At 44.0% G+C, this 21,754-nt stretch overlaps 2 protein-coding genes across 2 annotated transcripts in view; one reads left to right on the top strand and one right to left on the bottom strand.

The window, feature by feature from the left end:
• Positions 1 to 102: 102 nt before the first annotated feature.
• CCDC103 (coiled-coil domain containing 103) lies at positions 103 to 4,092 on the bottom strand. The gene is made up of 4 exons (XM_058561208.1): positions 4,031 to 4,092; positions 2,922 to 3,067; positions 2,164 to 2,296; positions 103 to 1,459 (listed from the first exon to the last, which is right to left on the bottom strand). The coding sequence occupies exons 2-4, from the start codon at positions 3,062 to 3,064 to the stop codon at positions 1,010 to 1,012; spliced, it is 726 nt and encodes a 241-aa protein (XP_058417191.1). The 5' UTR covers positions 3,065 to 3,067; positions 4,031 to 4,092; the 3' UTR covers positions 103 to 1,009.
• A 187-nt stretch (positions 4,093 to 4,279) lies between these two features.
• The window catches only part of EFTUD2 (elongation factor Tu GTP binding domain containing 2), a 40,657-nt gene continuing 23,182 nt past the window's right edge, over positions 4,280 to 21,754 (top strand). The window contains exons 1-7 of the mRNA XM_058561205.1: positions 4,280 to 4,479; positions 7,611 to 7,719; positions 16,563 to 16,728; positions 17,660 to 17,738; positions 19,549 to 19,624; positions 20,115 to 20,180; positions 20,937 to 20,972. Of these exons, the coding sequence (XP_058417188.1) occupies positions 7,615 to 7,719; positions 16,563 to 16,728; positions 17,660 to 17,738; positions 19,549 to 19,624; positions 20,115 to 20,180; positions 20,937 to 20,972 (528 nt within the window). The 5' untranslated portion in view covers positions 4,280 to 4,479; positions 7,611 to 7,614. The remainder of the gene's footprint in view (positions 4,480 to 7,610; positions 7,720 to 16,562; positions 16,729 to 17,659; positions 17,739 to 19,548; positions 19,625 to 20,114; positions 20,181 to 20,936; positions 20,973 to 21,754) is intronic.

The following is a 21,754-nucleotide window of genomic DNA, read 5'->3' as shown; positions in this document are numbered from 1 at the left end:
TCAGAGAGGGCAGGCAAAACCAGGCACTAAAGGTCTTTGGGGCTTCTAGAAATCACTGCTGGGAGGAGGCATCTATATGAGGAAAGAGTTAAATAGCCAGGAAAAGAAGTAACAATCTGTAAAGCAAGCAGCCAAAAGCAAGGCAATTTATTCCCAGCTGATATACAAGACACCCTTCTGATGTTCCAGGCATGATCTGGAGGGAAAGCCATTCTAGAACCTGGCCCTCTCTCCCCTTTCTAGAACACTGGCACTCACCCAAGAATGGGTCAGGGGAAACCGGAATGAGAAGCAAGGGCCCAGGTGCTAGGACAGGAAATCTCGGCCTCTCTGCTCCAGGCCCTGCCCTGCCTACCTAGTGGGAAGGTCTTCCCTTTGGTTAATCTGGGAGTTGAAGGAAACCCGCCGGCCTGCACATCTGGCCACCTGAAGAAGCCTGGGAAGCTGGCCAGACCTGAGCTAATGGCTTGGGGCTTTCCCAGGCCCAGCCTGCAAAGGAACTCAGCCCCTGGGGAAAAAATACTGCACCTCAAATGGGGTACCCTTTGATCATTTGTGGATTAAATGTCCATTCATTGGTTTTAAGTTATAAAGATTCTTGTTAAGAGCTATGGAGATCAGTATTTGTTTACCATGGAAGATTAATGATTTTCCTTTTTCCCGTTTTTTTGAGTGGAGGCTGTAACGGGTGTAGCCAGCATTTGGTTGGGCACACACCCATCTCTCAGGGCTGAGGGCTAGAGGCTTGGCAGACAGTAAGGGTGAGAAGCAAAACACTTTCAACTTCTTGGGCCCTTGACCATCCTGTGGATCTACACACTTCAGAATATTGAGCCACCGCAGGGCTGGAGAAGAAGGGAAGATTCGATTCCTGCTTTTGCACTGAAAATTCCAAGTTGAGAAGGGAATTAGGTGTGGGTTTCTCATTACAGTCCTGCAGAGCTCCCAAGACAACAACCAAAAAAGTCCTCCAATGAGCACTGGGGGCCTCTGAAGGTAACTGGTCCTATTAATCCATCTGGTACAGCCCTAGCAGCTCTTGGAGGAGCCTCTCCTCCTCCTGGAGCCCAGCAGGCAGCTCCTCCACACTCCACTCCCTCTGGCTGAGCCCTTCCTTCATGGGTCTGGGGGCGCCCATGGCCTGCAGCTTCTGAAACAAGCCTCTGCAGCTCTCTCTTTGCACGTGGCTCAGCAGGCTCAGGTTCAGGGTGAAGCGCCCGGTGCTGGCCAGGCTGCGCAGGATCCCCAGCACCACTGACCGGTCTGCCGGCCTCACGTGATCGGCCAGTGCCACCAGCAGCTCCCCTAGAAGTCCAAACCCCACATCCGTCTGGAAGAGGCGGGCCAGCTTTGGACCCCCGAGCTGCAGCAGGGCCTGGTAGCGCTCTGGCCCACTCCGCAAGTATCGCCGCCAATCACGGTAGAAGTCTGCCGAGGTCTCAGGCTGGAGGAGTATGTTCTGGATCACAAAGGAAGGAAAAGGAGTCCTGAGCTCTTCCAGCTGTTCCGCAACAGTGAGAGTGAGGGGAGCCTCTAGGTTTCCATCTTAGCTCTGGTACTGCTCCCTGAGCACTGGGAAGGCTGTGGTCCCTGTTTTTCAGAGGTGGTCCCTCATTTTCAGAGGAAGGAACGGGGAAGGGGACAGGGCAGGAGGGTCCCAAGGAACCCAGGCCATGATTTGAGATTCTCAGTTGTACCAGGATTTTCCTACTGATGAATGCAGACATAGCCCTGCTCTAGGAGAGTAAGTGAGGGTTTACTTGGAACAGGGCGTAGGGGATGATCAGAAACCTCAGGAAGAGAGAAAGGAACTCAAGGTGAGTGTTAAGAATCTGACAGGCTGGGTCTCCTTCCCAACACTGCCACAGAATCTTTATACTATACACCATATAACCCAGAGGCAGAGCAACCCAAATCTGATCTGGGAATGCAAGTCAAAGGACTGATGGAAGGGAGCTGCCTCGCCCACCTTTCTGACTTGTTCTGCCCAGTCTAACTCAGCCTCACCATCCACTAGTTGCTTTTCTTTCTGGGATTGGAGGCAGAAACCTGCCTCTGTTGGCTTAACATGAGAAATAAGGAAAAAGTATGTGTTGTAAGAAGACAGGATTGGAGGTTTAGGGCAGAGAATCCAGCTGGGCTGAAAGGCTGGGCCTCACCTACCTGGGAGATTTCAGTGGTCTCGTCCTGGGAAGTCCTTCCCTGAGTAGTGTGACAGTTCCAGGGCACAGTCCTCTTTCCTCCTATCTTGTCCTTCTGCTCTAGTGGCTTCAGATGTGATGCAAGGACAATACCCCTATGAGCAAAAGACACAGATCAGAGGATGGACCTAATGCTGTCTGTGTATGGGAGGTGGCTGGACTTTGCGTGATATAGGCTGAACCTGTTGGCACACCAATATGACAACAATAATAACAATACAATCATAATGTGCCGCATAATGACGTTTCATTCAACGACGGACCACGTACACAATGGTGATCCCATAAGATTAATACCATATAGCCTAGATGTGTAGTAGGCTATACCACCTAGGTTTGTGTAAGTACATTCTGTAATGCTCGCACAATGATGAAATAGCCTAATGACGCATTTCTCAAAACATATCTCCATTGTTCAGCAAAGAATGACTGTAATAACACCAGCAACAATAGTTGACAGCTTTTGAGCACTTCCCATGTGCCAGACATTGTGCTCACAATCTTACATGTAATAACTTATTTAATCATAAAAATGATTACTCTCTTTTACAGATGAGGAAATAGAGGCTCAGAGAGGTTAAATAACTTGCATAAGATCACACAGGTAGCAGAAGGCAGGGCCAGGACTGAGCCCAGAATTGTCTGACACCAAATCACATGCTCTTATCCACTACTGTTCACCATAACAGGAGGGCCTGAGAAAAACAGCATTAGGCCAACCTGAACTCCTCATAGGAAGCCACCCTCTGTTCCACTGCCCGTAACTTGGCAGCATTCTCCCGTTTGTACTTCTCATCAGCAGTGAGTGCAGCCTGCAGCTCTTTTTCTAACGCCTTGAAGTTGATGATGTCATTTCTTTCCATGGCCTGTGCAAAGGGACATCAGAGAAGGGTCAATATCAGGGGGAAGAGGGTACATATGAAGTCTTTGCCAGCCCACAAAATGATCCAAAACCACTCTGGATATCTTGTCACTTATCTTGGGGAGTGTTACAAATATCTAGTTCTCTACAGAGGGGAGCTGAGTTGCACAGTGAGGACTTGCTTAAGACTTGCTGTCACTGAAAATAGAGAGTCCTGACTTTCAGATTGGAGCCTTGCTTTAATTTTCATCTCTGCCTCTAAAAATACTTTAATTTTGATGCTTGGCTGAGGAGGTATTTGGATCTCAGAATTCAGTCCACTAACTCTTCCACATGGGTTCATTCTATAGCAAGTTGTTGTGATAGAGAACCTCACACAAAAGCAGAACTATTGCTAGCCGCTCTTGAGCCCTGGGATAAAATTTCAACCGTCTTTATCTGGGAAAGATACATTGCAACCAAACCAGATGCAATGACTAAGCAGGAAATCAAGTAGAAGTTAGGCAGAGGAAGGGGCTTAATGATCCCTGTCCCCACATCCCTCTGTCCAGCCCAGGGTTCCAGCACAAGTCCCTAGGTACTTGAGCAACCTCTTTAGTTCTGCCCCTGTACTTCTGCAGCCTGCACGTATCTGAGGCTGACTGATCCTTTCTACAGGGAGATCCTGTATATGTGTTCTAGTCTTGGCTCTGGCATTTACTTGCTGTGAGACCTCTTTGAACCTCAGATTCACGGTGCTTTGAGCTAGATTTCGTGGCGGAGTCATCATCAACGGCCCTAGGGCAGGGAGGCAGGAGGTCTGCAAGCAACCCCATAGCCCTTTCCCTCCACCCCAAAGTGGGTAAGCTGAACACCAAGAAGGGCGCTGGGCTGGCCAGGAACTGAACTCAAGTGTCCTGGCTCCTGTCCAGTTCTGAGCCCTCCCCAGTCATTGAATAAATAGAACTAACTCTTCCGACCCTCTGACCTTCACTCCACCAGCCCTGGCCTTGATTCCCTTGCTTTCTTTGAAGATCCCCAGATACGCGAGAACAGGACAGCTCAGTGTAGACCACGCCCAGCAGCTGTGGTTGCCCAGCAACTGCTCCAACAGCCTGCTCACGTGATCGACCCGAAGGCCCCCTTCAGTGTGGTCCCAAGGCGCCTGATCAGATTCAGGCCTGCTCAGCCCTCACTCTCTTGGGAGCAGCCCACTCCTTGGTTTGGGGGCCCACAACTCCACCTCGCCTGTTCCTGTGTCCGCGGCCGGCATTCTTCCGAGCTGGTCCTCAGGCAGAGGGCTGTCCTCCGAGGCAGAAACGCGACGGCGGCCTCTGCGGGGTCCTTCTGGACGGCGGGCGCACACATTGCCGCGGCGTGGGGCGGAAGCGCGGTCTCCGGTGGCAGACTTGGAGCTTTTGGCTAAGCGGTCGGGAGGTGAGCTGGCGCGGGTCAACCGCATGGGAAGTGGGATGGGAAATTAAATAATGTCCGATCTGAAAGAGACGTTATATGCTATCTGATTCTTTCAATTTACAGATGGGTAAATGGAGGCGTTCTGCGGGAAAGGGAAAGAAAGGACCCCCCCCCACACACACACGCACCCCAATTCCGCGGTTCCCTCGATATCATTCATTCGTAAAACCCCTTTCCTGGGCAGGGGTCGTGCTCTCACTGTCCAGTCCCCTCTCACTCCCTTTTCCATCTGTTCCGCCTTCACCCTTTCTCTACCAAGCTCCCTCTGTCCTTATTCTGTATTCCGTTGAGAGCCTGCGTTATAGCGGGAAGCAGCAGTGAGGTTTGGTACCGCAAGTCGTTAGTTTTATGCAACTGTGGACAAATCAGCTGTCTTCTCTGTGCCTTGTTGGAGTCATTCATGCGTTTAACACATACTAATTGAGGTCCTGTTTTGTGCTAGGCACTGTTCCAAGTGAACAAAACAAAGTCCTTCCTTAAATTGTAGTTGGGGGGATGACAGTAAACACATGAATATGTCAGCTACGGATAAATGTTATGAAGAATAATAAAACAGTGAAAGTGGGGATTGGAGAGTGTGTGTATAGGGGACTTTTTAGAGTGACAAAGGAGGTTTCTCAGAGCAGGTGACATTTTAGTAGAGACCTGAGTGAAATGAGGGAACAAGGTATAAATATCCAAGAGAAGATCATTTCCAAAGAGAATAGCAAGTGCAATGGCCCAGCAGCAGAAATGAGCTTGGCTTGTTCCATGAAGAGCCTTCTATAAAAATTTCTGCAATCACTACGTGGGAGTCTTGGGAGAATGAAATGAGCATAGATGTGATAGCTCTTTGGAAGTAAAAAGAATCTCGATGTGTATGAAAGTTTCCATTATAATTTACATTTAATTACTTGTCCTTGGAGCTCTTAATTCTCTATTTTATCTACAACCAGCACTCAACAGGTGGCATTGAGGGAAATGGAGGGATTAGCCTAGTACAAGGAATATCAGTATCTCAAAATTAAACAGTCCATTCGGTTAACATTTATCTAGTTCCTTCTTATGCATGGTGCTGTCTGGGGCATTGGCAGGTGGGCACAAGGAACTCAGCGTTCGTGAATTCAAGAATGGCCAAAAAATAATGCTAACTAATGTTTACTGAGCCTGAGATTGTATAAATTCTTTACACAGACTATTTTGTTTAATTCTCATAACCTTTTATGCAATGGGGACTATTCACTCCATTTTCCAGTTGAGGAAACAGGTTTGGAGAGATGAAGTTACATAGTTATTAGGTACATAACTTACCTGAAGTTACATAGTTATTAAGTGACAAAGTTAGGATTCAAATCTAGATCTTCCAGGTTCAGAGCCTTAACCCTTAACTCATGCTGTGGTCTGCTGTTTATTTCTTGTAAGCTCTAGAGTTGTTGGTGAGGGTATTTAGTACAGTTAACTGACATTCAAGACAGAATTAAATGCTGATAAAGGTGCAAAAGGTTATAGTGGCATAGGAGAGTGAGAAATTGCAGATCTAGGAAAGCTTGAAGGAAGTGTCATTTGAACTCTTACTTTGAATAGAATGTCAATAATTGAAGTGGAGAAAACCCATGAAATACTTATTAATTACAAAGAGAAAACAAGTAACTATAATGGAAAAGCCTGGTAGACACCACCATAATCAGGTGATTAAGTTAGCGTTACCACTAATAGGACAAATTAAAATCGTGTACCACCTGATGGGAGATGCACTGGAAAGAACACAGCATCACTTCTGGGATATTCCTGCCAAAAATGCATAACCTGAATCTCGTCATGAGGCAACATCAGACAAACTCAAATTAAGGGACATTCTACAAGCTCAGTAGCCTGTAATCTTCAAAAGTGTCAAGTCATAAAAGTCAAGGGAAGACTTGAGGAACTGTTCCAGTTTGAAAGAGACTCAAGACATGACAACTAAATGCAAATATGTGATTCTAGATTGGGTCCTTTACTGTGCAGGACATTATTGGAACAGTTCGTGAAAGTTCACTGGGAGTCTGTGGATTAGGTGGTAGTAATGTGTCAATACTAATTTTCTGATTTTGATGGTTGTATTGTGGTTCTGTAGGAGAATGTCCTTGTTTGTAGGAGTCACACGCACTAAAGCAGCAGTTGGCAAACTTTTTCTATTAAGGGCCTATATATTTACTAAAATATAGTAAATATTATAGGCTTTGTGGGCCATATGGGCTCAGTTGCAACTACTCATTTCTGCTGTGACAGTGTGAAAGCAGCCAGACAATATAAGTGGATGAGCATGGCTGGGTTCCGATAAAGCTGTTTTTATAGACACTGAAATTTGAATTACATATAATTAATTTTCATGTATCATGAAATATTATTCTTTTGATTTTTTTTCAACTTTTTTTTTTTTTTTTTTTTTTTTGGCGAGGAAGATCAGCCCTGAGCTAACATCTGCCAATCCTCCTCTTTTTGCTGGGGAAGACTGGCCCTGAGCTAACATCCGTGCCCATCTTCCTCCACTGTATATGGGACGCCGCCACAGCATGGCTTGACAAGTGGTGCATCGGTGCGCACCTGAGATCTGAACCAGTGAACCCCGGGCCGCCACAGCGGAGCGCGCGCACTTAACCGCCTGCGCCAACCGGGCCGGCCCCTTTCCGCTATTTAAAAATGTAAAAGGCATTCTTACCTTGGGGGCTGTAGGAAACAGGTGGCAGGCCAGATTTGGCTACAGGCCATAGTTTGCTAATGCCTGCATTAAAGTATTAGGGAATACATGAGGCATTGTGTCAGCAGCTTATTCTGAAATGATTTAGGAAAAAGAAAGTTATTTGAGCTATTTTCGCAACTTTCTAGTATTATTTTAAAATTAAAATTTTTTTACTATTAAAAAAAGAAGTGAGAAGAGTATGTAAACAGAGACAACAAGTAGAGCAGAGAGGGGAGACGGGCACATGGCTTTGGGGGGAGCAGTCAATAGGTTGGTGTAACTGGAGAGGAAATGTGTGAAGGGGTATGGTCAGCCATAAGGCTGGAAAGGTGGGGCCGTGTCATGGAGGCCTTGATTACCTTGCCAGAATCTAACTCCTCTTCTTGAATTTCAGCATCATGGATACTGACTTGTATGATGAGTTTGGGAATTATATTGGACCAGAGCTTGATTCTGATGAAGATGATGATGAATTGGGCCGAGAGACCAAAGATCTTGATGAGGTAAAACAAATATATTGCTTTTTCATTGCATTCATTGCATTACATTTCATCTTTTTTTAAAAAAGCAAAGTTCTGAATCCTTTGTGCTCCCGTAATAGCTTGTGCACATCTCTACCATTGCCCTTTTTGTAATATGACTTATTGGGATCTTATATGGCCCCTAAGAAAGCTTAGTTACTGAAGTCCTTTGAGGAAGATCAGCCCTGAGCTAACATCTGTGCCAATCCTCCTCTTTTTGCTGAGGAAGACTGGCCCTGGGCTAACGTCTGTGCCTATCTTCCTCCACTTTGTATGGGACGCCACCACAGCATGGCCTGACAAGCGGTGCGTCAGTGCATGCCTGGGATCTGAACCTAGGTCACCAGCAGCGGAGCGCATGCACTTAACCACTACGCTACGGGGCCGGCCCTTGAAATTTTAAAAAGGAATATAAGTGGGGTGGTTTTATAATCTGAGCTCTGGTTCATTTGGTAGTAGCTCTTCTTCCTTTTGCCTAAAGTGCCTTGTGACAATCATGAATAATTCCAGCTTAGAAAAGGTAGTCAACTTTTCCAGTTGCAGCTGTACTGGGAACTCCCTCTTAAGGTCAGGTCTTGAAAGATGAATAAAAACAATAGTAAGGGAAGGTGTAGATTCCTATGCCTCCCCTTAAGGGGAACTACGGGGAATGAAGTCCAGAATGGTCTGAGGCTTGCAAAAGACAGGACACCAAAGGTGGCTTTTATGTTTTAGCAATGTTCAGAACAAGATGAACAAGAAGTAGATGGGTCCACTGCTCATCAATGGAGGTTTGATATTAATGGGACAGCAAGAAAGAACAAAAGTCCTGGCTGCCATTTGTCTTCTCCGTCAGGGAAAATGTCCTTCAAACTAGAAAAAATAGAGTAAATACTGGAAAAATAAAATTGAAGCCATGTAGAGGAGGTGAAAAGAGGATCTTGCAGCTTTAGGTGCCTTCATGTCTCCAGGCCCAGATGTGTTATATCCTGGGTGGGGTGGTTGGGGAGACCCTGCAGAGGTAAACTGAGCGCCACTGTGGTCATCTTTAAGAAACTGGGGAGTGGCCGTGGTGCTGGAAAGTAAATCAGGCAATTCATCCTACTTTTCAAAGATGGAGATAAGGCACTGCCTTTCAGAAACTACAGACTAGTAAGTGTGATATGCATCTATGGTGAAAATTATGGAAGACATTTTAAAACAGATGACTGTTGAACACTTAGTAAGCTGGTATGAGTTTCATAAAAATTTTCTCTTGGTACAATTACTAGGTTGAGACATAGGTCGGGAGGATGCAGTGGATATTAAGTATCTTGATTTGGGCAAGGTATTTGAAGTCTTTTTTCTTTAATAAACCAGTTTTTTTCTTTTTAGAAAATTACTTTAAAGAGATATTTTTCATTATAAAAGTAGTTTGTGAATACATTCTCATTCAAACCAAATAGAAAGTCTTGCTTGGTCCTCATTCCATTTCACACTCCTTCCCAAGGTCACCACTGTAACTCATGATGTCCTTGTGGAAAGAATATGGGCTGAGTCATAACACAATTAGGAGAGGTCCTAGCCTTTGAACAAAGGGACCCAAAGAGTGTAGGTTAATGGATCACTGCCAGAGCTCTTGTGACATCCCCCAGGCATCACTGCTTCGTCCTGTCCTTTTCAACCTTGCTGTCAATGACTTAGGTGAAGATAGAGAAGAGAGGTTTATAAAATTTGCACATGACATAAAATAATACATTGGATAACAGAATCTAAATTCAGAGTGATCCCCAACAAACTTGAATTCCAGGCTAAATAAAGCCCAAGAATTCATTAATTAAGTATTTATAGAGCACTTACTATTTGCATGGGATCATGGTGCAGAGAGAGCCAAGACACTATCCCTGCCCCCTGGGAACCTACTGCTTATCGGGAGATGAAAAACAAAAATATTTATAATATGAAACAGGGAAAGACAAGTGCCATTTAAGTGATATTAACTTCTATCCATAGTAATAGTATATAAAGAAGGATCATTCCTGACTGGGATGACCAAGAAAGCCATGTGAGGAAGTCACTTGGACCTGAAGAATGGGTAGGCATCTATAGAGACAAAGTAGAGCCGTTAGTGATTGCCTGGAGTGGGGGGTGATGGCTAAAGGGTACGGGGTTTCTTTTGAGGGTGATAAAAATGATCTAAAATTGATTGTGGTGATGGTTGCACAATTCTGAATACTAAAAACCATTGAATTGTGCATTTAAAATGGGTGAATTGTGTGGAATGTGAATTATATCTCACTAAAGCAGTTAACAAAAAAAAATACTAAAAAAAAAAAAAAGAATGGTTAGGCAATGTGTGAATGATTTCACCTCAGTACAGAGGGTTGAGTTAATTATACTCCAGTTAATGCTTTTCAGTATTATTGCTTGTGCAAGGCTCTGCTCTTGTTTAATTAACTTATTAATTCCTTTTTTATCTCATTCTCGTACCTGTTACCATAGTAATTGTTCTAATGTACGTATGCTTCTTTTTGTTTGTATGAGTTGCAGGATGTGGATAGTTGCATTGTGTGTGTATTTTTTTTTTATATAATTTTTTTATTATTATTTATTTTTTTTTTCCCCCAAAGCCCCAGTAGATAGTTGCATGTCATAGCTGCACATCCTTCTAGTTGCTGTACGTGGGACACGGCCTCAGCATGGCCGGACAAGCGGTGCGTCAGTGCGCGCCCAGGATCCGAACCCGGGCCGCCAGCAGCAGAGCGCGCGCACTTAACCGCTAAGCCACGGGGCCGGCCCTGTGTGTGTATTTTTAATTTAAGTAAATGGTATCGTGTTATCCGCATGGTTCTGTTTCTCACTTTTGCCCCTCAGTATGTGTTGTGTGATGCGTTTCAGCACCCATCTCTGTTGCTGTGTGTCCATCTAGTCTGTGGCATCTGATTGCTGCTCAGTTCTCCCTAGTGTGCCTTACTCTCTTAGTGATGATCATCCAGGTTACCTACCACCAACCTTCCCTCACCACAAATAGTACTGCAATGAATATTTTCAGATATATCCATTTATGTACTAAGTGAAAATTTCTTTATGTTCCCAAAGGCAGAGTTGTTGATCATAGGATCGTATATATACTTGATGTGTTTATACTTACTTAATGTGTTTATTCTAAGGACTGTCAGATTGCTCTTCAGTAAGTATGTGAGTACGGCTTACTCTCAGTAAGTATGGCTGCACTAGTCCATACTCCTTCTAGCAGAATAAGATTTCCTATAGCCTCATATTCCACATGGGATGCATAGATTTTTTTAAAACACTTTTTATTGAGGTATATAACAGTAAAGAGATGCATAGGATTTTGATAATGGAGATAGGAAAGAAGAAAGGACATTTTAGAGAGGAGTACAGTGAGCAGGGGCCCAGAGGTTGTGTGTTAAGAGGAAATGATTTCTCCTTTTTTTTTTTTTTTTTTTTTTTGCTGAGGAAGATCGGCCCTGAGCCAACATGCCTTGCCAGGCTGCCTCTTTTTTGCTGAGGAAGATTAGCCCTGAGCTAACATCTGTGCCCATCTTCCTCTATTTTGTGTATGGGATGCCGCCCCAGCATGGCTTGATGTGCGGTGCGTAGATCTGCACCGGGGATTCGAACCTGCGAACCCCGGGACACCAAAGCGGAGCGTGCGGACTTAACCTCTATGCCACTGGGCTGGCCCGATTTCTCCTCCTGATTGCCATTGCCCAAGCATAGTCCCCGGAGGATGGCTCTGGGTGTGAAGCAGAGGAGGTGGGGCCAGACTATAGAAGGCCTTGAATGGAGAACTGGGAGTAAGAGGTGACGTGATCAAAGCAAAATGCTGGGATGCTTCCTTTTTTTTTTTTTTTTTGGTGAGAAAGATCAGCCCTGAGCTAACATCCATGCCAATCCTCCTCTTTTTTTTTGCTGAGGAAGACCCGACCTGAGCTAACATCTATTGCCAGTCCTCCTCCTCTTTCTCCCCAAGTCCCAGTGGATAGGTGTATGTCATAGTTGCACATCTTTCTAGTTGCTGTATGTGGGACGCCGCCTCAGCATGGCTGGACGAGCAGTGCGTCGGTGCGCACCCGGGATCCGAACCCAGGCCGCCAGCAGCGGAGCGTGCGCACTTAACCGTTAAGCCACGGGGCCAGCCCCTGGGACGCTTCCTTTAGTGAAGGGAGGGTTGGGAGGCCTGGAGACCAGCCAGGAGTTCATCACAGCAGAAGGATGTGGAGATGTAGAGTTGGGCCACTGTTTGAACGTGGGGGCATAAAGAGAATGAGGGGTGCTGGGATGACCAGAGGAACACTGGTTATTAACAGACAAAAGGAAATGATAAAAAGATGCTTGTTTAGTTTTGTTTTAGACTTGCTGAGTTTGAGCTAGTCAGGACACTTAGGTAGAAATAATTGCAGGTAGTTGGAAATTATTACTTAAAATCCTACAATTAGATTCAAAATGCATTCAGCAGGATGGGGCAGGAGGAAACTGGCTTGATAGCTGTTTTGGAGCCACCACCAGTAGGATATATATGGCTGCCAGATGAGCTAATGTAATCCTAGGTCACATTAATAGAAGTGTAAAGATGGTAGGAGGTAGCCAGTTGGCTCACCACTGGAGGGTTTTGTGTTCTTTTTAAGAAAGAAGTTGACGTACTGGAATTTGTGTGAGGGAAAACAAGCCCCCAGCAGTACATCTACCCACCTCCCTGCATCTGTGCCACTCTCCTTCTCTCCTGTTCTTATGGATGATTTGTTCATGTTTCTGTTTACTAGCAACTAGATCCCATCCCTTCTCGCCTACTCCAGACGTTCACCCCAGCAATTCTCCCTCTCTCTCCTGCATCATCAGTTTTCCCCCTCTACTGGATCATCCCCATCAGCATACAGACATGCTGATATTTCCTCTTGAAATTCTCTCTTTACCCCATATCCCCCTTCAGTTACCTCCCGTTTCCCTGCTTCCTGATGCAGCACAACTCAAAAGAGTTGTTGATACTTGCTCTCTCCAAATCTTCTCCCATTTTCTCTCAAACCCGCTTCTGTCCTTTTGCCTCTCCCATTCCACAGAGACTGCTTTTGTCACAGTCACCAGTGACCTGCCCCAGTCCCAGCCCTCATCTTACTTGACCTGTCTGCAGCATCTGACCCGCTGGTCGCTCCCTCCTCAAAATCTCTCTTCTTTGGCTTTCAGGGAACCTCTGGGGTTTCCTTCTCACTGGCCATTCCTTCACAGTCTTCGCTGCTGGTGCCTCCTCATCTCCCTGACCTGTAAATGGCAACAGACCCCAGGCTCCATTCCTTATACCCCTTCTCTGTCTACACTCGCTCTCTAGTGACCTCATCCAGTCTATCAAATACCTTCTGTTCACTGAGGACTTTCAAATTTATATCTCCAACCTGGACCTTTCTCTTAAACCTCAGGTTTATATCTCTACTTGATGTCTAATAGGACATGTCAAACTTAGCATATGTGAGACCTGAACGCTGAGCTTCCCCACCCCCTGTCCCCGGCTCCTGCCCCCAACCTGCTCTTAGATACAGCCTTCCTCCTCTCAGTAAAGACAGCGCCATTCCCCAGTTGCTCGGGTCAAAAACCTTGCCTCTTTTCTTTTTTCTTTCACACCTACTTGCAATTCATTGGAATACATTTTTGACTCTACCTTCAGAATATATCCAGAATCAAACCTCTTCTCACCACCTTCACAGCCACCACTCTGGTCCAGGCCACCATCACTGCCATTTCTTTCCTGAATCACTGCAGTAGCCTCCTAACTAATCTCCCTCCTCCTAGTATATTCTTAGTATGGGAACAAGAGTGATTGTTTTAAAACAAAAGTCTGGTCATATCACTCCTCTGCTCAGAACCTGGGGAGCAGGATTTCTCAGCCTTGGTACATTCACGTTTGGGGCCAGGTAATTCTTTCTTGTGGGGACCGTCCTGTGCTTTGTAGATGTTTAGCAGCATCCTGGCCTCTACCCACTAGATCCCACACACATACAGCCAGTTGTGACTACCAAAAATGTCTGCAGACGTTGCCAATGGTCCCTGGGAGGCAAAATTGCCCCTGGTTGAGAACCACTGCCCTAGAGTAAAAGTAAAGTCAGATTACTTAGAATGCTCCAGAAGATCCTACATGATCGCCTCCTACGTGAGCTCAGCTTATACAGTTCCCATCATTCACTGCACTCCACCACACTGGCTTCCTCACTAATCCTGTTAGCTCAGAGCCTTTGCATTTGCTGTTTCAACAACTAGAATGCTCTTCCCCAGCTACTTGTAGAGCTTACTCTTTCATCCTTTAGATTTTTGCTCAAATGTCATCACTTCTTTTTTTTATGGCTATATTACCAATATCTAGAACAATGCCTGGTACATAGTAAGTCCTCAAGTATTTTTTGAGTGAATGAATAAACTAGGATGTTTTTGAACGTAAAGGATGATGTAGTAGCCACTTTATTTGAAGGACTTTTTAGCAGAAGAGGGCATAGCTTTGTTCAGTGTTGCTTATGATCATGGGTTAATTTAAAAGGAGGTGGATTTGAAGTCATTTACAAAGACTGACTTTCTAGCTGTGTTTTCACACAGGGAAATGGGCTGCCTTGTGAGTGAGTGCCATGTTACTGGAAGTATTCAACAGGGGCAGGAATGTGTAGAAAGAATTCATTCAGTCGATAGGGTCTGCTGTGTGACAGGCACTGTGCAGTGCCCTGAGGATACAGAGATAAATAGCACTTAAAGAACTCCCATCTAATGGGATTCCTAATGTGTGAGAAATTGTAGGATGATGTCCAGAAAAGTGCCTGCACATGGTACTTGCTCGTTAAATATGACCTCTCATCCAACTCCACAATGTGTTGTGCTCTTCTGTGCTACCCATGTGAGTGCACTGATAAGGCATTTTTGCAGGGCAGAAATACCAATCAAAGTCTTGAAGTATGCATACCCTTTGGCCCAGCGGTTTTGCTCCTGGACTTTATCCTAAAGAAATAATGAGTGATACTCACAAAGATGGGTATACAAAAAGTGGTTTATTGCAGTGATGTTTATAGTGCTAGAAAGTAGAAATCACCTCTATGTGAGAAAATAGGGGATTGGTTAAATAAGTTGTGGTATATGGTAGACCACATAGTCATTAAAAAGTATAGGGTATGGGCTGGCCCCGTGGCTTAGCGGTTAAGTGCGCGTGCACCGCTACTGGTGGCCCCGGTTCGGATCCCGGACGCGCACCGATGCACTGCTTGTCTGGCCGTGCTGAGGCAGTATCCCACATACAGCAACTAGAAGGATGTGCAACTATGACAAACTATCTACTGGGACTTTGGGGAGAAAAAGGGAAAAAAAGGAAGAGGATTGGCAATAGATGTTAGCTCAGAGCCAGTCTTCCTCAGCAAAAAGAGGAGGATTGGCATGGATGTTAGCTCGGGGCTGATCTTCCTCACCAAAAAAAAAAAAGTATAGGGTATAAATATATATATTGTTGGGGTTTTTTTTTGCTTGTGTTTTCTAGTTGTGTGGCAGAAAAAAGCAGGTTATAAAGTTATTTTTTAACTGTTTTATTGAGATATGATTCATATACCATACAATTCACCCATTTAACATGTACATTTCACTGGCTTTTAGGATATTTGCAGAGTCATGCAACCATCATCATAATCAATTTTAGAATACAGTCGTGCATCACTTAATGACATTTTGGTCAGGGATGGACCACATATACAACAATGGTCCCATAAGATTAGTACCATATAGCCTAGGTGTGTAGTAGGCTATACCATCTAGGTTTGTGTAAGTACACTCTATGATGTTTGCACAAGGATGAAATCACCTAACGATGCATTTCTCAGAACATATCCCTGTCGTTAAGCGATACATGATTGTATTTTCATCATCCTAGAAGGAAACCCCATGCCCCTTGACAATCACCCCTCAATTCTCCCATCACCCCCAGCCCTAGTTTACTTTCCATCTCTATAGGTTTGCCTGTTCTGGACATTTCATATAAACAGAATCATACAACATGTGGCCTTTTGTATCTGGTTTCTTTCATGTCGCATAATGTTTTCAAGGTGCATCTATGTTGTAGCATGTGTAAGTATTTCTTTTTATTGCCAGATAATACTCCATTGTGTGGATATGCCACATTTTATTTATGCATTTATCAGTTTATTGACATTTGGGTTGTTTCCACTTTTTGACTTATGAATAATGCTGCTGTGAACATTTGTATAAGTTTTTGTGTGAACCTAAGTTTTTGTTTGTCTTGGGTATATACCTAGAGTGGAATTGCTGGGTCATATAGTAACCCTGCGTTTAACATTTTGAGGAACTACCAAACTGTTTTCCAAAGCAGCTGCACCATTTTACATTCCCACCAACAGCATGTAAGGATTCCAATTTCTTCACATCCTCACCAACACTTGTTATTTATCTGCCACAAGGTATTTTTCAAAAACAATCCTGTTCATCTAAGTGAAAATTTTAAAGGTATGGACTTGCTCCCAGTTTTGGCCTCTGGTTCCTGGTTTCTGCCCTTAGAGGAAGTTATTTTTTCCCTTTAATGGGTGTGTTGTGATAAACCATTTGTTTTCTTCAATCTTGATCACTTGTGACCGCTGGCCCACATTTAGGAAGCAGCTAGTTTGACCAGGAGAGCCGTCTGTAGCCATGGCTTACAGTCTTCTCTTTGTGAAGGATCATATAAGAGTAGAACCTGCCCCACTGACCCTTTAGCACAGAACTTAAAATAAGAAGCTGTCAAGCATAGTCATTGCTCTTAATTCATGTAATGCAGTCAGCCACTGAGCAGGAAAAGTGTGCGCCTCTTACAGCCTCCTTCCCTCTCTTGCTTTTAGATGGATGACGATGAGGACGATGATGATGTAGGAGATCATGATGAAGATCACCCTGGGATGGAGGTGGTGCTACATGAGGACAAGAAGTACTACCCCACAGCTGAGGAGGTGTATGGTCCTGAGGTGGAGACCATAGTTCAGGAGGAAGACACTCAGCCTCTCACAGGTAAGTCAGGAGGCACCGGGTTGTGAGAGGTGAAATGGAAACTAGAAAACTTCATTTCATAGCCATCAGCAGTCTTGAAAGTTCAGTGAATGAATTGACTGGTTTTTCTTTACTACTTTCCGTTAGTATTTCTGGATTGAGATTCAGTTAACCCTATTTTAATATTCAGTAAAACTCGTAGCTTGTTTCTTTTTTTTGTGTGTGTGTGTGTGTGTGAGGAAGATCAGCCCTGTGCTAACATCTGCCAATCCTCTTCTTTTTTTGCTGAGGAAGACTGGCCCTGGGCTAACATCTGTGCCCATCTTCCTCCACTTTGTATGGGATGCCGCCACAGCATGGCTTGCCAAGCGGTGCGTCGGTGCGCACCCGGGAACCGAACCAGCAAACCCCAGGCTGCCACAGTGGAGCGCGCGCACTTAACCACTTGCGCCACTAGGCCGGCCCCTGTAGCTTGTTTCTAAGCAAATAAGAGTTATCTATTTATGTAATATCTGTTTAAGTGGTTAAAGACTGTTTTTAACTTCTCCCTCTGATCTGATAGGTTTTTCCATCCAAATAATCCCAACTTCTTTAACCAATACTCACAATGCTTATTTTCTACTTTAATGATTTTCCTTGATCTTCTGGAAAGTAGTTGCATATTATAAATGCAAGGATAAATTTTCAACTAACACTGACCTCAACCTATATTCAGTCCCTCTCCATTCTTCCCATAAAATGAAGTCCAAACTCCTCAGTCCACAATTCAAGATCCTTCACTGTCTTGTGCCAAACAGCACTCCCAGAACTTTCTCAACATATGAGTGATCCTTGAGAATAACGTAAATTGATGTCATATATCATACATTCTGAAAGCTCAGTCTAATGCAGTAGGGCTCTATATTTTTGTTTTATGCCTACCCGCACATCACTACTTTTTTTTTTTCCCTAGAACCCATTATTAAGCCAGTGAAAACCAAGAAATTCACTCTGATGGAGCAGACGTTACCTGTCACGGTGTATGAAATGGAGTAAGTTATTAGGTCTCTCAGGCTCTCTGCACAAATAGCGTGGGTTCATTTTTTTCATGGAGGTAGGAGGTAGTTTGTGGCTGAAGTGGCCAGCGAGTTGTGAAAGCAAAAATCTCTCCCTACAATTTGCCAAAATTTTCCTTCAGCTTATATAGTTGCTGGGATATTTAGGTTCAATCTTAACTTTTCTCTTGGCCCTCATCTAGATCTCAGCTGTTTTCTCTCCTCTAGGTCTTTAGTTTGGTATTGGAAGCCAGCCTTTGAGACAGAACTGGGAATTATAATTATCAATGTTGGGGCCGCTAGAGCCTATTTTGACTTGGTAAGATTGTTAAGTGTTTGGGGAGCATTAACAACTGTATTTTGACAAGGACGGCACAAGTAGGTAGATATATGTATAGAATACTTGAGACTCTTCATACTGCAAACTGTTTTTGAAAATATTTTCATTGATTAAATGCATTTGTAAGGCCCTCATATATTGAAGTGCTTGTGATTCATTATTAGATAATGAAAGTCTTGTTTTGGTTGGTTTTTTTTTTATTTGCTGAGGAAGTTTCACCCTGAGCTAACATCTGTGCTAATCTTCTATTTTGTATTTGGGTCGCCACCACAGCATGGGCACCGAAGAGTGGTGTAGGGCCACACCTAGGAAGCAAACCTGGGCCACCAAAGCGGAGTGTGCCAAACTCAACCCCTAGGCCACAGGGCTGTCCCCCTTTTTTGGTTCTTTTTAACATGTTGACAGTTTGTCCAAAGAATGGAGTCCCTTCTGAAATGGTCTACTCACCTGCCATCATTCACACATTTTCAAAACAACTTTTCAGTTGTCTTCAGAGCTTGCTTCATATTCCTTTGTGTTCTCAATGGTGATTTTTTAAAATTTCTAAATCTTTGAAAGCAGACTTGATTTTTTGAAGAGCCAAAGTCATCTGAAGGCTACTTGCCATAAGTAATGTGGATGATAAGCAAGAATGACAGTGCTGGTTTTGATCAAGATGGAAGTCCTCTGCTCAACATCATTAATGAGATGGGGTTTTCTTGAAAGCCTTGTCAACTAGCTCTGATGGCAGTTTCAAAAGAGAAACTCCCAAAGTGATATTAAGTCCTTTTGGCATCAGTAGAATAAATGTATAGCATCTAGCCTGAAGATTTTGAAAGGGACAGTATTTATGTATGTGTGTTAGTTCTGGTATTTAGTTTTGTTTTTCTTCTCGCTTTTTTTTCTTTTTCTTTTTTTTACTTTTTATTTATTTATTTATTTTTTTGTGAGGAAGATCAGCCCTGAGCTAACATCCACGCTAATCCTCCTCTTTTTGCTGAAGAAGACCGGCTCTGAGCTAACATCTATTGCCAATCCTCCTCCTTTTTTTTTTTTCCCCCCAAAGCCCCGGGAGATAGTTGTATGTCATAGTTGCACATCCTTCTAGTTGCTGTATGTGGGACGCAGCCTCAGCATGGCCGGAGAAGCGGTGCATCAGTGCGCGCCCGGGATCCGAACCCGGGCCGCCAGTAGTGGAGCGCGCGCTCTTAACCGCTAAGCCACGGGGCTGGCCCTCTTCTCGCTTTTTAAATCTCATTATTTTACTGTTGAAATCCCTATGACATTTCACAGGCTGTGTCATCTCATAGGTAAGTCTGCTCCATCCCCAAAGCCAAATTTGTAGATGTAGAAATTCACGTCTGCCTCTGAGCATCCTTCAGCTGGTCTGAAAGTTGTTCCTGGCCAAAAATACCTACAATACTTTTGTACCACTCCCCATTTGAAAACTTTTGCCAAAATCCCTTTCTCTTTTCCTTTTTCTTTCAGTTTCTTGGCAGATCTGATGGATAACTCAGAGCTCATCAGAAATGTGACCCTTTGTGGCCATCTCCACCATGGCAAGGTGAGAGAATGTTCGGCTATTTAAACTTAGGGTTTCTTTTTGTTCCTGCTCATTTTTTCAGCCCTCAGAGTCACAGGTTGGGGTTTGAGGCCATAAGCCTGGACCTCCTGACTTTGGGAGGTGGGGGGTGTCTCCACGCCTATTGTGAAACTATGCTGTGAAATTCTAGCTTTTCCTGAGCAATGGATGGAGCCTGTTTCTAAGCCACTTGCATGCCTGAGCCTTGTGTCTACATCTTGACAGAAGAGGGGAAATTGAGCCTTACTCTGATTTTATAAGTTTTCATTTCCCGGGGGATGCTTGTCCAAGAAAGATTTTATCTTCCATTTGAAAATAATCCTGTGGCTTCAGTATTAATGATTTGCTCCCATAATCCTCCTTGCTCTCCTCCTCTTCTCTTTATCCCTAAATTATATGGTATATTGGGAGCTGGTGAAAGGGTGGAGTAGATTTTCCTCTGTGTTAACCTTAACCTTCTCTTTCCTTTCAGACGTGTTTTGTAGATTGTTTAATAGAGCAGACTCACCCGGAAATCAGAAAACGCTATGACCAAGATGTAAGTAGAAATTCTGTTGAGGGTTTAGGATGAACCATTCAGAATATACAGGAGTGTCTCTGCTCTTCCCCTTCCTTCAACCTTCTCACTCTCATAAATAATGACGCTTACAAAGGGCTGCTTTATAATTGTAATCTCTATTAATAGCCTTTAAGGAAATAATTTCCACTTTCTCAGGAGCACAGAGAAGATTGACCTGCAGTATTTTTGGATGATCTGTTCTGCACTTGGGATGCCTCCTCTGTTCTGATATATTCTGACTTTTGTAGCCTGTTCTTTCCTGTCATAGTATTAGTAGCCTACTCTGTAAATATAATACAATTGGACCTTGTTGTTTTCATGATAAATTTAAATGCCTGTGAATGAGGCCAAGTGTGGCTGTAAGTCTCAGTGCAATAAATGTTCAGTCTGTGCCAGATGGACTCTTTTGACGTGCGGGGGTTCCATGAAGGCTGGATATGTCTCTCTTTACCTCTCTAAGGATTCAGTGCGTTGAATATAATTTAGCTCTCTAGCCATACCTGGTCTTCAGTGACCACGCCGCACCCCCAAAAACACACATCCGGGAGCATTTTCCATCTGGGAGGGCACTGGTCTCATTGTCTGAAATTTCTTGAGGGACACCCTGCTGTCTTCAATCTCTTCTCCTCCTGAGGCAGAAACCCTTGAGTTGGGAGGTGGAGAGGGGAAGTGATTGATAGTTTATGTGGGAGAGGAGTCTGAATTCAGCTGGTAACAACGATACATTTTTTTCAGCTGTGCTACACTGACATCCTCTTCACAGAGCAAGAGGTAAGTGTGCCTTAGGTCTACACCACACCCAGCAGTAGTAGTTTTATAGGGGACGTAGGGGAGCCTTTATGATAACACCCCATACCGCACCCCGCGCTCTCACTCCCATCCTGCACCTTTTTATCTCCACACTTCTCCCAGTCATCCCGTGATCTGTAACTTGAAAGAGAGCTGGGAAGGCAAGCTGTAGGGTAAAAGGGAGGACTGTGCTATCTTTGACTAGATTTAATTAGGCTTAATAGGGCAAATACTAAGAGGTGATGTCTACATTGATGCTCTAAGTTATGCAGAGGCTCAACATGATTTTTAAAATGACATCATCCTTAAAATCTATAAGATGACCCCATCCATATGATGATCTCTGTCTAGGAGTAGCTCCTCTCTGAGAATGGGTCTGCCTGTCTTGTGTGCTGCTCTTTCTGTATAAAGGAGTGAGCTACATCTCTATCTTTCCCATTCCAGCTGGTTGTTCTTTCTTTCCATCTGGATCTTTATCCCTCCCCTCTAACCCTGTCTCTTTCTCCCTCTCCTTTATTTCTGTCTCTTTTTCTTCAATGACCACGTGGAAAGCTCAAGTACATAAATATTGTTAACAAAAGAACTTTGAACAGTGCAGGCATGTGATAAGCAATCAACAAATGTTAGTTATTGCTGTTTTTTAATATATTTATTTGACTAGGGTTTTTTTAATGCTTATTTCCTGTTACTGCTTTTATAATATTTTTTTTTAAAACCGAAAATGCCCCAAATTGTTTTTTTTCACCTACATGATGCTTAGTTCT

This window comes from Diceros bicornis, chromosome 18 (genome assembly GCF_020826845.1).
Source record: "Diceros bicornis minor isolate mBicDic1 chromosome 18, mDicBic1.mat.cur, whole genome shotgun sequence".
Taxonomy (NCBI): domain Eukaryota; kingdom Metazoa; phylum Chordata; class Mammalia; order Perissodactyla; family Rhinocerotidae; genus Diceros; species Diceros bicornis.
Note: the sequence above shows the minus strand (reverse complement) of the source record. Positions and strands in the feature narration are given on the sequence as shown.

Excerpts from the sequence above, each read along its gene's own strand:
- CCDC103 (XM_058561208.1), bottom strand. The coding sequence starts at position 3,064 with ATGGAAAGAAATGACATCATCAACTTCAAGGCGTTAGAAAAAGAGCTG. Across the intron at positions 2,297-2,921 it reads GCTTCCTATGAGGAGTTCAG|GGGTATTGTCCTTGCATCAC; the intron begins GTTGGCCTAATG and ends TTTTGCTCATAG. Across the intron at positions 1,460-2,163 it reads AGACCACTGAAATCTCCCAG|AACATACTCCTCCAGCCTGA; the intron begins GTAGGTGAGGCC and ends TTTGTGATCCAG.